This window comes from Rana temporaria, chromosome 8 (genome assembly GCF_905171775.1).
Source record: "Rana temporaria chromosome 8, aRanTem1.1, whole genome shotgun sequence".
NCBI lineage: Eukaryota > Metazoa > Chordata > Amphibia > Anura > Ranidae > Rana > Rana temporaria.
In genome coordinates this window covers 188,789,327-188,801,409 of record NC_053496.1, presented here as the reverse complement: position 1 = coordinate 188,801,409, position 12,083 = coordinate 188,789,327, and the positions used below count along the sequence as shown (strand labels likewise).

General features: G+C 42.6%; 2 protein-coding genes across 2 annotated transcripts in view; one reads left to right on the top strand and one right to left on the bottom strand.

Annotated features, from left to right (window-relative positions):
• Positions 1–12,083, top strand: part of LOC120909737 — an 857,992-nt gene that overhangs the window by 557,539 nt on the left and 288,370 nt on the right. The window lies entirely within an intron of this gene.
• Positions 8,743–9,920, bottom strand: LOC120909819 (gastrula zinc finger protein XlCGF17.1-like). The gene is made up of 2 exons (XM_040321547.1): positions 9,914–9,920; positions 8,743–9,701 (listed from the first exon to the last, which is right to left on the bottom strand). Exons 1-2 carry the CDS (start codon positions 9,918–9,920, stop codon positions 8,791–8,793), a joined length of 918 nt encoding a protein of 305 aa, XP_040177481.1. The 3' UTR covers positions 8,743–8,790.

The following is a 12,083-nucleotide window of genomic DNA, read 5'->3' as shown; positions in this document are numbered from 1 at the left end:
AACTGCAGTCCTGAGAAACATCTAGTAGGGGTTGATTTTCCAAAGGCAATTATATCGTGCACTTTGCTTCAGAGCTTAGGAAATGAGGTGAAGCTTGACGATGCAAATAATAATTAAATCACAAATAAAAAATAAAACAGCATTTTTGCTTCCACATGGTTGGATGATGGAAATCGGCAGAGCTTTGCTTCATGCTGTGTGTGTATGTACTGTATATCCTTATAGATGGGGTCCAAGGTGGATAGATATACAATATATTATCAAAAGTATTGGGACGCCTACCTTTACACATACATGGGGCCGGATTCAGAAAGGAGATACAACGGCGTATCTCTGAGTTCGGCCGGTCGTATCTATGCGCCTGATTCATAGAATCAGGTTACGCATAGATCTCCCTAAGATCCGAAAGGTCAAAGTGACTTACGCCGTCGGATCTTAGGCTGCAATCTCACGCTGGCCGCTAGGTGGTGCTTCCATTTGTTTACGTGACGAATATGCAAATGAGGAGTTACGCTGATTCAGAAACGAACGATCGCCCGGCGTTTTTTTTTTTTACGTTGTTTGCGTTCGGCTTTTTCCGGCGTATAGTTACCCCTGCTATATGAGGCGTAGCTAATGTTAAGTATGGCCGTCATTCCCGCGCCGAAATTTGAATTTTTTACGTCGTTTGCGTAAGTCGTTCGTGAATACGGATGGATGTAATTTACGTTCACGTCGAAAGCAATGATGTCCTTGCGACGTCATTTAGAGCAAAGCAAACTGGGAGATTTTACGGACGGCGCATGCGCCGTTCAAGTAAAACGTAAAAAACGCAGGGGTCAAGGGAAATTTAAATAAAACCTTTACATCCCCATTTGAATTACGCGGCCTTACGCCGCAACACATACGCTACGCCGCTCAAACTAAGGGCGCAAGTTCTTTGTGAATAAAGATCTTGCGCCCAAAGTTAGAGCGGCGTAACGTATCGGAGATACGTTACGCGGGCCAGACAGATACGCCAATGTATCTGAATCCGGCCCACAAACTTTAATGGCATCCCAGTCTTATGCCGCATACACATGATCGGACATTCCGACAAAAAAACGGATGCTGGCTCAAACTTGTGTTGCATACACACGGTCACACAAATATTGTCGGAAATTGCGAACGTCAAGAACGCTGTCACGTACGACAGCACAATAAAACGGAAGTTCCATACCAAGTGCGCCACCCTTTGGGCTCCTTCTGCTAATCTCGTGTTAGTAGAAGTTTGGTGAGAGACGATTCGCGTTTTTCAGCTTCTTGGCTCTTCAGTCTGTTACAGCGCGACGAATGTGCTATCTCCATTACGAACGCTAGTTTTACCAGACCGAGCGCTTCCGTCTCGTGCTTGATTCAGAGCGTGCGTGGAATTTTGTGCGTCGGAATTGTCTACACTCGCTCGGAATATACGAGAACGGATTTTGTTGTCGTAAAATTTGAGAACCAGCTCTCAAATTTTTGTTGTCGGAAATTCCGACAGAAAATGTCCGATGGAGCCTACACACGGTCAGAATTTCCAACCAAAAGCTCCCATTGAACATTTGTTGTTGGAAATTTCGAGCGCGTGCACGCAGCATTAGTCTGTAAAGTTCAATATTGAGTTGGCCCACCCTTTGCAGCTATAACAGCTTCAGCTCTTCTGGGAAGGCCGTCCACAAGGTTTAGTAGCGTTTCTATGGGAATGTTTGACCATTCTTCCAGAAGCGCATTTGTGAGGTCAGGCTCTGATGTTGGACGAGAAGGTCTGCCTTGCAGTCTCCGCTCGAATTCATCCCATCTGTGTTCTATTGGTTTGAGGCCAGTCAAGCTCCTCTAACCCCAAACTCGCTCATCCATGTCTTTATGGACACTTGTTTGTAACGTGGAGATGGAGCTAGGAAAGCTGATAACCAGCTTGTGTTTACATCGTGATCAGCTGTGATTGGACACGGCTGATTCTGTGGTAAAGGGCAGCTGTGATTTGCCCATTACCCTGATCTGTTATCGGCTGTGTCCTAAGGACTCGGCGATCACAGAGCATGCTGCCCGCAATCATTTGATGCCCTCCCAGGACTAAAAGAACGCGCTGTAGCTGTCATTCGTCTATAGCGTATTCAGGAAGTGGTTAAAACTTTGCTTTCCAGGTATTAGAAACTGTACACACTGTATGATATACTATGTACACTGGCTGCACTGAATTATATACTGTGTACACCGGCTGCACTGTATTATATACTGTACACCGCCTGCACTGTATTATATACTGTGTATACCACCTGAAGTGTATTAGAAACTGTACACACTGTATTAAATACTGTGTACAGCGCCTGCACTGTATTATATACTGTGTACAGCACCTAAGGAGCACAATATGATGATACTTGAACAAAAAAGAGCGGCATGGTCAAGTTGCCAGAAATAAACCTTTACTGCACAATTTCCATAAAAAAGCCCGGTTACGATATGCCCAACAACGCCTTGACACGCCTCATTGGGCTTTTTTGTGGCACTGGCGCAGTAAAGGCTTCCTTCTGGCATCTCAACCATGCAGCTCTTTTTTGTTCAAGTATCGTTGAACTGTGCTCCTTGTAAACAACCGCCCCGTCTTTTTGGAGAGCAGTCTGTATTTCTCCTGAGGTGATCTGCGGGGGATTTTCTTTGTATCCTGGGAAATTCTTCCGCCAGTTGTGGCTGCAATCTTTCTCGGTCTACGTGACCTTGGCTTGGTATCAAAAGAGCCCCTAATTTTTCCTTGTTACGCAGGTCTTTTGACTGTTCTTTTCTACCTCCTCATGGCTCAGTGTCTAACCTGCTTAGTGCATCCATGTGAGAGCTAACAAATTCATTGACTATTTATACACAGACACTAATTGCTATTTAAAAAGCCACAAATGTGGGAAATTAACCTTTAATTGCCATTGTAAGAGTGACGAGCCTCGTCTTTCGATCTCTTTTATCCCTATGCCCAAGAGTGACGAGCCTCGTGTTTCGATCTCTTTCATCTCTCGCTATACCCGTGTTTGACGAGCCTCGTCTTTCGATCTCTTTTAGCTCTCTCCATACCCAAGAGTGACAAGCCTCGTCTTTCTATCTCTTTTATCTCTCTCTATACCCAAGAGTGACGAGCCTCGTCTTTCTATCTCTTTTATGTCTCTATACCCAAGAGTGACGAGCCTCGTCTTTCCATCTCTTTTATCTCTATACCCGAGAGTGACAAGTATCATCTTTCTATCTCTTTTATCTCCCGCTATACCCAAGAGTGACGAGCCTCGTCTTTCCATCTCTTTTAACGCTATACCCAAGATTGACAAGTATCATCTTTCTATCTCTTTTATCTCCCGCTATACCCAAGAGTGACGAGCCTCGTCTTTCTATCTCTTTTATCTCTATACCCAAGAGTGACGAGCCTCGTCTTTTTTTGAATCTCTTTTATCTCTCTCTATACCCAAGATTGATGAGCCTCATTTTTCCATCTCTTTTAGCTCTCTCTATAGCCGAAATTGACAAGCCTTGTCTTTCTATCTCTTTTATCTCTCTCTCTATACCCAAGAGTGACGAGCCTCGTATTTTAATCTCTTGTTATCTCTCCCTATACCTAAGATTGACAAGCCTCATTTTTCCATCTCTTTTATCTCTCTCTCTATACCCGAAGTTGACAAGCCTCGTCTTTCCATCTCTTTTATCTCTCTCTCTATACCCAAGAGTGACGAGCCTCATCCTTTCTATCTCTTTTATCTCTCTCTATACTTAAGATTGACAATCCTCATCTTTCTATCTTATTTATCTCTATACCCAAGAGTGACGAGCCTCGTCTTTCTATCTCTTTTATCTCCCGCTATACCCAAGAGTGACGAGCCTTGTCTTTCCATGTCTTTTTTCTCTATACCCAAGATATAAAAGCCTTGTCTTTCAATCTCTTTTATTTCTCTCTGTACCCAAGAGTGACGAGCCTCGTTTTTCTATCTCTTTTATCTCTCTCTATATCCAAGATTGACGAGCCTCGTTCTTCTATCTCTTTTATCTCTCTGTATACCCGAAATTGACAAGCCTTGTCTTTCTATCTCTTTTATCTCCATACCCAAGATTGACAAGCCTCGTCTTTCTATCTCTTTTATCTCTCTCTCTCTCTCTATACCCAAGAGTGACGAGCCTCATCTTTCTATCTCTTTTATCTTGCTATACCCAAGAGTGACGAGCCTCGTCTTTCTATCTCTTTTATCTCGCTATACCCAAGAGTGACGAGCCTCGTCTTTCTATCTCTTTTATCTCTATACCCAAGAGTGACAAGCCTCGTCTTTTTTTTAATCTCTTTTATCTCTCTCTATACCCAAGATTGATGAGCCTCGTTTTTCCATCTCTTTTAGCTCTCTCTATACCCGAAATTGACAAGCCTTGTCTTTCTATCTCTTTTATCTCTCTCTCTATACCCAAGAGTGACAAGCCTCGTCTTTCGATCTCTCGCTATACCCAAGATTGACAAGCCTTGTCTTTCTATCTCTTTTATCACTCTCTATACCCAAGAGTGACGAGTCTCGTCTTTCAATCTCTTTTATCTCTCTCTATACCCAAGAGTGACGAGCCTCGTCTTTCAATCTCTTTTATCACTCTCTATACCCAAGAGTGACGAGCCTCGTTTTTCTATCTCTTTTATCTCTCTCTATACCCAAGATTGACGAGCCTCGTTCTTCTATCTCTTTTATCTCTCTGTATACCCGAAATTGACAAGCCTTTCTATCTCTTTTATCTCTCTCTCTATACCCAAGAGTGATGAGCCTCATCTTTCTATCTCTTTTATCTCTATACCCAAGAGTGACAAGCCTCGTCTTTTTTTGAATCTCTTTTATCTCTCTCTATACTCAAGAGTGACGAGCCTGGTCTTTCCATCTCTTTTATCTCTCTCTATACCCAAGAGTGACGAGCCTTGTCTTTCAAACTCTTTCTATACTCAAGAGTGACAAGCCTTGTCTTTCAATCTCTTTCTATACTCAAGAGTGACAAGCCTCGTCTTTCCAACTCTTTTATCTCTCTCTATACCCAAGATTGACGAGCCTTGTCTTTCAATCTCTTTCTATACTGAAGAGTGACGAGCCTCGTCTTTCAATCTCTTTTATCTCTCTCTATACTCAAGAGTGACAAGCCTCGTCTTTCAATCTCTTTTATCTCTCTCTATACCCAAGAGTGACGAGCCTCGTCTTTCTATCTCTTTTATCTCCCGCTATACCCAAGAGTGACGAGCCTTGTCTTTCCATGTCTTTTTTCTCTATACCCAAGATATAAAAGCCTTGTCTTTCAATCTCTTTTATTTCTCTCTGTACCCAAGAGTGACGAGCCTCGTTTTTCTATCTCTTTTATCTCTCTCTATATCCAAGATTGACGAGCCTCGTTCTTCTATCTCTTTTATCTCTCTGTATACCCGAAATTGACAAGCCTTGTCTTTCTATCTCTTTTATCTCTCTCTCTCTCTCTATACCCAAGAGTGACGAGCCTCATCTTTCTATCTCTTTTATCTTGCTATACCCAAGAGTGACGAGCCTCGTCTTTCTATCTCTTTTATCTCGCTATACCCAAGAGTGAAGAGCCTCGTCTTTCTATCTCTTTTATCTCTATACCCAAGAGTGACAAGCCTCGTCTTTTTTTTAATCTCTTTTATCTCTCTCTATACCCAAGATTGATGAGCCTCGTTTTTCCATCTCTTTTAGCTCTCTCTATACCCGAAATTGACAAGCCTTGTCTTTCTATCTCTTTTATCTCTCTCTCTATACCCAAGAGTGACGAGCCTCGTCTTTCGATCTCTCGCTATACCCAAGATTGACAAGCCTTGTCTTTCTATCTCTTTTATCACTCTCTATACCCAAGAGTGACGAGTCTCGTCTTTCAATCTCTTTTATCTCTCTCTATACCCAAGAGTGACGAGCCTCGTCTTTCAATCTCTTTTATCTCTCTCTATACCCAAGAGTGACGAGCCTCGTTTTTCTATCTCTTTTATCTCTCTCTATACCCAAGATTGACGAGCCTCGTTCTTCTATCTCTTTTATCTCTCTGTATACCCGAAATTGACAAGCCTTTCTATCTCTTTTATCTCCATACCCAAGAGTGATGAGCCTCATCTTTCTATCTCTTTTATCTCTCTCTCTCTATACCCAAGAGTGATGAGCCTCATCTTTCTATCTCTTTTATCTCTATACCCAAGAGTGACAAGCCTCGTCTTTTTTTGAATCTCTTTTATCTCTCTCTATACTCAAGAGTGACGAGCCTGGTCTTTCCATCTCTTTTATCTCTCTCTATACCCAAGAGTGACGAGCCTTGTCTTTCAAACTCTTTCTATACTCAAGAGTGACAAGCCTTGTCTTTCAATCTCTTTCTATACTCAAGAGTGACGAGCCTCGTCTTTCCATCTCTTTTATCTCTCTCTATACTCAAGAGTGACAAGCCTCGTCTTTCCAACTCTTTTATCTCTCTCTATACCCAAGATTGACGAGCCTTGTCTTTCAATCTCTTTCTATACTGAAGAGTGACAAGCCTCGTCTTTCCATCTCTTTTATCTCTCTCTATACTCAAGAGTGACAAGCCTCGTCTTTCCAACTCTTTTATCTCTCTCTATACCCAAGATTGACGAGCCTTGTCTTTCAATCTCTTTCTATACTGAAGAGTGACAAGCCTCGTCTTTCAATCTCTTTTATCTCTCTCTATACCCAAGATTGACGAGCCTCGTCTTTCTATCTCTTTTATCTCTATACCCAAGATTGACAAGCCTCGTCTTTCAATCTCTTTTATCTCTCTCTATACCCAAGATTGACGAGCCTCGTCTTTCCATCTCTTTTGTCCCTATACCCAAGATTGACGAGCCTCGTTTTTCCATCTCTTTTAGCTCTCTCTATACCCGAAATTGACAAGCCTCGTCTTTCTATCTCTTTAATCTCTCTCTCTATCCCCAAGAGTGTCAAGCCTCCTCTTGCCATCTCTTTTATCTCTATACCCAAGATTGACGAGCCTTGTTTTTCTATCTCTTTTATCTTAGTTTTCTTCTTTTTCCGCTGCTTTCTGGATTCCTTCTATAAGAAGCTAGTAGGCATCTGACCTACTCCTTTGGGTATGAAGTTTATTAGGAACGTTCAGGAAACTACTACAATGTTATTGTACGACCAGTGTAATTGATTTTTACGCACTGTATTGTAGCTGACCTTAGCTGCAGATTTGAAGGCTTTATTCATTATCTAAGTGAATTAATGTACAGTTCCTTGATAAAGTATTCATACCCCTTGAAATATTCTTCATTTAGTCATGTTACAACCAAAAACGTAAATGTATTTTATTGGGATTTTATGTAATAGACCAACAGAAAGTGGCACCTAATTGTGAAGTGGAGGGAAAATGATTAATGTTTTCTTACGGGTAAGTGTGCAGTGCATAGAAAGTTTCTTGGCCGAGTGTGACAGACATTCGTCCAGTCGTGATAAACTTTGGCCATAATTTAACACAGTGGTTTTCTATGATTAACAGCTCCATCTAGTGGTCATAATGGGATATTTTTCCTGAAATACCTCAATCAGGAAAAATGGCAAAATACCACATATTGTCCACTAGATGGAGCTGACAATTATAGGAAATTGTTGTGTTATCTATATATATAAAACTCAATGTGTGTGTGTGTATGTATGTATGTATGTTCCAGCATCACGTCCAAACGGCTAAAGATATTAACATGAAACTTGGCACACATGTTACTTATATGTCAGCAACAAACATAGGATAGGTGGTTTAACCCTTACCCACCCCCATTTGCCATGGTCGGGGTTTTTCTTTAAAGTCCCATTCAACTCTATGGGAAATACATGTTACTTCATAACTTCCAAACGGCTGTAGATATTTCGATAACACTTGGTCACATGTTACTTATATGTCCACTTAAACTATAGGATAGTTAATTTATCCCTTAACTACCCCCATTTGTGAGGGTCGGGGTTTTTGTTTAAAGTCCCATGCAAATCAATGGGAAATGTATGTTCCCACATAACTTCTGTACGCCTAGAGATATTTCAATAATACCTGCTACACATATTACTTATATGCCAAATAAAAATATATGACAGTTACATTAACCCTTACCTACACCCTTATATAAAAGATGGGTATATTTATATTACTATGATTTTCCTCCCCAAAAGGTTAAGATAGGAAGACCGGGCAACGCCGGGTATTCAGCTAGTTTAAAATAATACTGCCTAAATTCATATCCATTGGGCGAATACGTGTCACATACAGCATGTCCAAAGATTTTTTCTTAAAACAGACCTGTAAGTGTTTGTGAAATCTTCCACCACAAAATGTTCTCAGCCAATGAGAGGTAATGACTCAATTTGTATTATAAAAAGCCTAGAGGACCGCCTTTTAAGTGGTGGGGTTAACGTGTTTCGTCCTGGAAGACGACTTGAGAAAACAGACCTCTTGCAAAAGAATAATAGACCTCTAAGTCTCCATACCACAAAATGTACTCAGCCAATGAGAGAGAATGACTCCATTTTTATTTTTCTCCTGCTATCAATGGCCAACACGGTACAACACTTCATCCATGTCTTTGGTGATCTCTGATCTCCTTATGAAGTGTTTCTTCCATGATGAAGATCAGCCATGGAGTATATCTGAGGTGTATATCAGGGTGTGCTTCTTCCCCACATGTCCAGCAACACTCATATACAAGACATTTCCCGCACTCACTAATACACCTCGAGGGGTTGTGTGGGACCCCTGATGTACAGGAAGACAGGACTTCAGTGAGGAACAAAAATCCCCTCACTCAGGACAGGAATACGGCTTCTCCTTCGTGTGCAATCTCTGGTGTGTGAGAAGACTGGACTTCATTGAAAAACATTTTCCGCACTCAGAACAGGGAAACGGCTTTTCACCCGTGTGAGATCTCTGATGTCTGTAAAGACTGGACTTCACTGAAAAACATTTTCCACACTCGGGACAGGAATACGGCTTTTCTCCCGTGTGCAATCTCTGATGTTTGGAAAGACTGCACTTCACAGAAAAACATTTCCCGCACTCAGGACAGGAATACGGCTTCAACCCCGTGTGAGATCTTTGATGTTTGTGAAGCTTGGGCTTATCTGAAAAACATTTCCCGCACTCAGAACAGGAAAACGGCTTCTCCCCCGTGTGCAATCTCTGATGTGTGTAAAGATTGGACTTCACCGAAAAACATTTTCCGCACTCAGGGCAGGAATGTGGCTTCTCCCCAGTGTGAGACCTCAGATGTGAGTAAAGATGGGCCTTTACTGGAAAACTTTTCCCGCACTCAGGACAGGAATACGGCTTCTCTCCTGTGTGAGACCGTTGGTGTCTGCTGAGAATGGATTTCCTGGTAAAACATTTACCGCACTCTGAACAAGAATAAGGTTTTTCCCCTGTGTGAGTCCATTGATGTGTAACAAGCTCGGCTTTTTTTATAAAACATTTCCCGCACGTAGAACAGGAAAACGGCTTCTCCCCCGTGTGCAGTTGCCGATGAGTGTGAAGATTGGACTTATCTGAAAAACATTTCCCGCACTCAGGACAGGAATACGGCTTCTCGCCCGTGTGAGATCTTTTATGCACAATAAGATGGGCATTAGAACGGAAACGCTTCCCGCACTCAGGACAGGGAAACCTTTTATGTTTTGGAAGGACGGCACCGTCCCGCACAGTCTGAGGTTCCTCAGGATAAGAGGAATACGATGGTCCATCTACACTGTGTGGTGCCGGATGGACATTTGAGGTAGTCGGGTTTTCTCCTGGACTATACTGTGTGATGTCCTCATCTTCTACTTTACAGTCTGGAGACAAAGTGAGACAATCCTCTGAGGTTTTCCTCATCTTCCATCTACGTACTAAAAATAAAAAGAATACATTTATTTTATTATAAAATTATTACTAACCATGATCAGATTGGTTCCCCCAAACCTAGATGGTAGAGAGAGAGGTGTGACTTCTGCGAGGGGTCAGATTTTTATTAGGATCCTGTTTGGTGAGATATTGTTGGGGGGGGGGGGGCAAGAGCCCAGACTGTGGCTCCATAGTGGGGTTGTTGCCTGCAGTGCTCTGAGCTGAGAGCATCCCAGGTGTCTAGGTCAAGCAAACCCTATGGTGAAAATCAACATTTTGCTTTGAGCTGAACCCCAGAATCTCCATAAATCCAGTCTAGAGACATAAATTGTGTCTGCAGCACAGAGAAGGAAGATTATCCGAGAGAAATACAGGAATACAGGACGGGGAACACAGCTCAGGAAAGTGACCAGGGGATTACAGGCTGATATCACCCAGTCCCCGCCCTACTCTGGACCAATCAGTGAGCAGTATGGGCGGAGGAATGGATTTAGTGTTAATGACCCACCTGTGCTGATCTCTGTAGGAGTGTCCTCCTCTATAAATGTCCCCGTTATTCCATCCTCCTCCATAGACTGCTGATCATCCCTCACATACGTCTCTTCTTCTTCTGATTTCACCTCAACTTTTATATCGATCGGATCTTCACCCTAAACCAAGAGAAGGAGAGAAATGCGCACCTTGTAAGGTCCATAGATCACCTCCATGAATCACTTTCAAGTTCTAGATGCTCCGTCCCACCGACCTTGTAACAGTGGGGGATGGTGTGACCTTCCTGTGTGGAATCCCGGGAATACAGAGGACGGGGACATCTCTCTGGTGGGTTTCTGTAGCTGGATGACTCCACCATGGTGTCCTGGTACAGATCTTTGTGTTCTTCCTCCATCACCCCATCCTCATCATCCTCCTCCTTTATCTCTTCTTTAACCTCAACTTTAGGATCTCTCAGGTCTCCACTCTGAATATAGAATAAAAATGACATCAATGGTAACAATGCAGATAATGTACAGATCCTAATGATACTATAAGTGATTGTTCCTCATCTACCTGATGATGGTGGGGGATGGTGTGACCTTCCTGTGTGGAATCCCGGGAATACAGAGGACGGGGACATCTCTCTGGGGGGTTCCTGGTATTAGGTGGCTCCATCATATCCTTGTGTCCTTCTGAAAACTCCTCCATCACTCCATACTCCTCATCCTCCTCTGTAAATTCTTCCTTTACAACAATATTATCCGTGAAGTTTTCATTCTGAAAGATATAATAAAACATCCATTATAATAAACATGTTTGTGTATAAATCATAACTACCAATAATTGTTCCTCATCTACCTGATGATGGTGGGGGATGGTGTGACCTTCCTGTGTGGAATCCCGGGAATACAGAGGACGGGGACATCTCTCTGGTGGGTTCCCATTACTGGATCCATCTGTAGGAAACACACACACTGACTGAATCCATTGTTTCTATGTGTTTATCAGATGATGGGGGATCTAGGTGGAGCCTCCGTACTGCTCTCTCCTTTACAATAAAGTCTCCTCTTACCCGGTGATGTGAGGGGCGGCTGATTGTCCATCATGACGTCCTTGTAGAGATCCTTGTGTCCTTCTAAATACTCCTACATAGGGAAATAGACAGTGACATCACCTGATACTTACAAAGATAAAGTCATCATCCAGACACATCCCTTGTGTTGAACCTTCACAGACATCAGGAATAGTTATTTCCTCCTCCATAAAGATTATAAAATCAAAAACACGTATCATAAACCTCTGGATAAAACCCCCAACCCGTATTATCGTATAATCTATTCGTATAAGCTGAAAAGTTGAAATTGGTGGGAAAGCTGAGACATCTCCAAAATGAAGAGAATGTTCCGGCCCTGTAAGTGGGGGAATGTTCTGCCCCTGAAGGGGTTAATCTAGGTCTCCACACTATATCTATGTGTGTATCATCATCTGCTGGAGATAAAAAACGTCACAGTGACTATGGAGGAAGAGGACGGACATGACGGGGTTACTGGGTGTAAATAGAAGATAAGATCTTATTACCTCCTCGGCTGCCACTCCCAGCTTTGTCTCTAATCTACTTCCTCCCAACTCACCTCTCACCCGGAACTTCCTGTCTGGACCTGACATCACTTCCTGTCTTCCATAGAGACTGCCTGTCTGGGTAGAGGTGAGATCACCACCTTGTGGAGCTCAGAGAAACTGCAGCC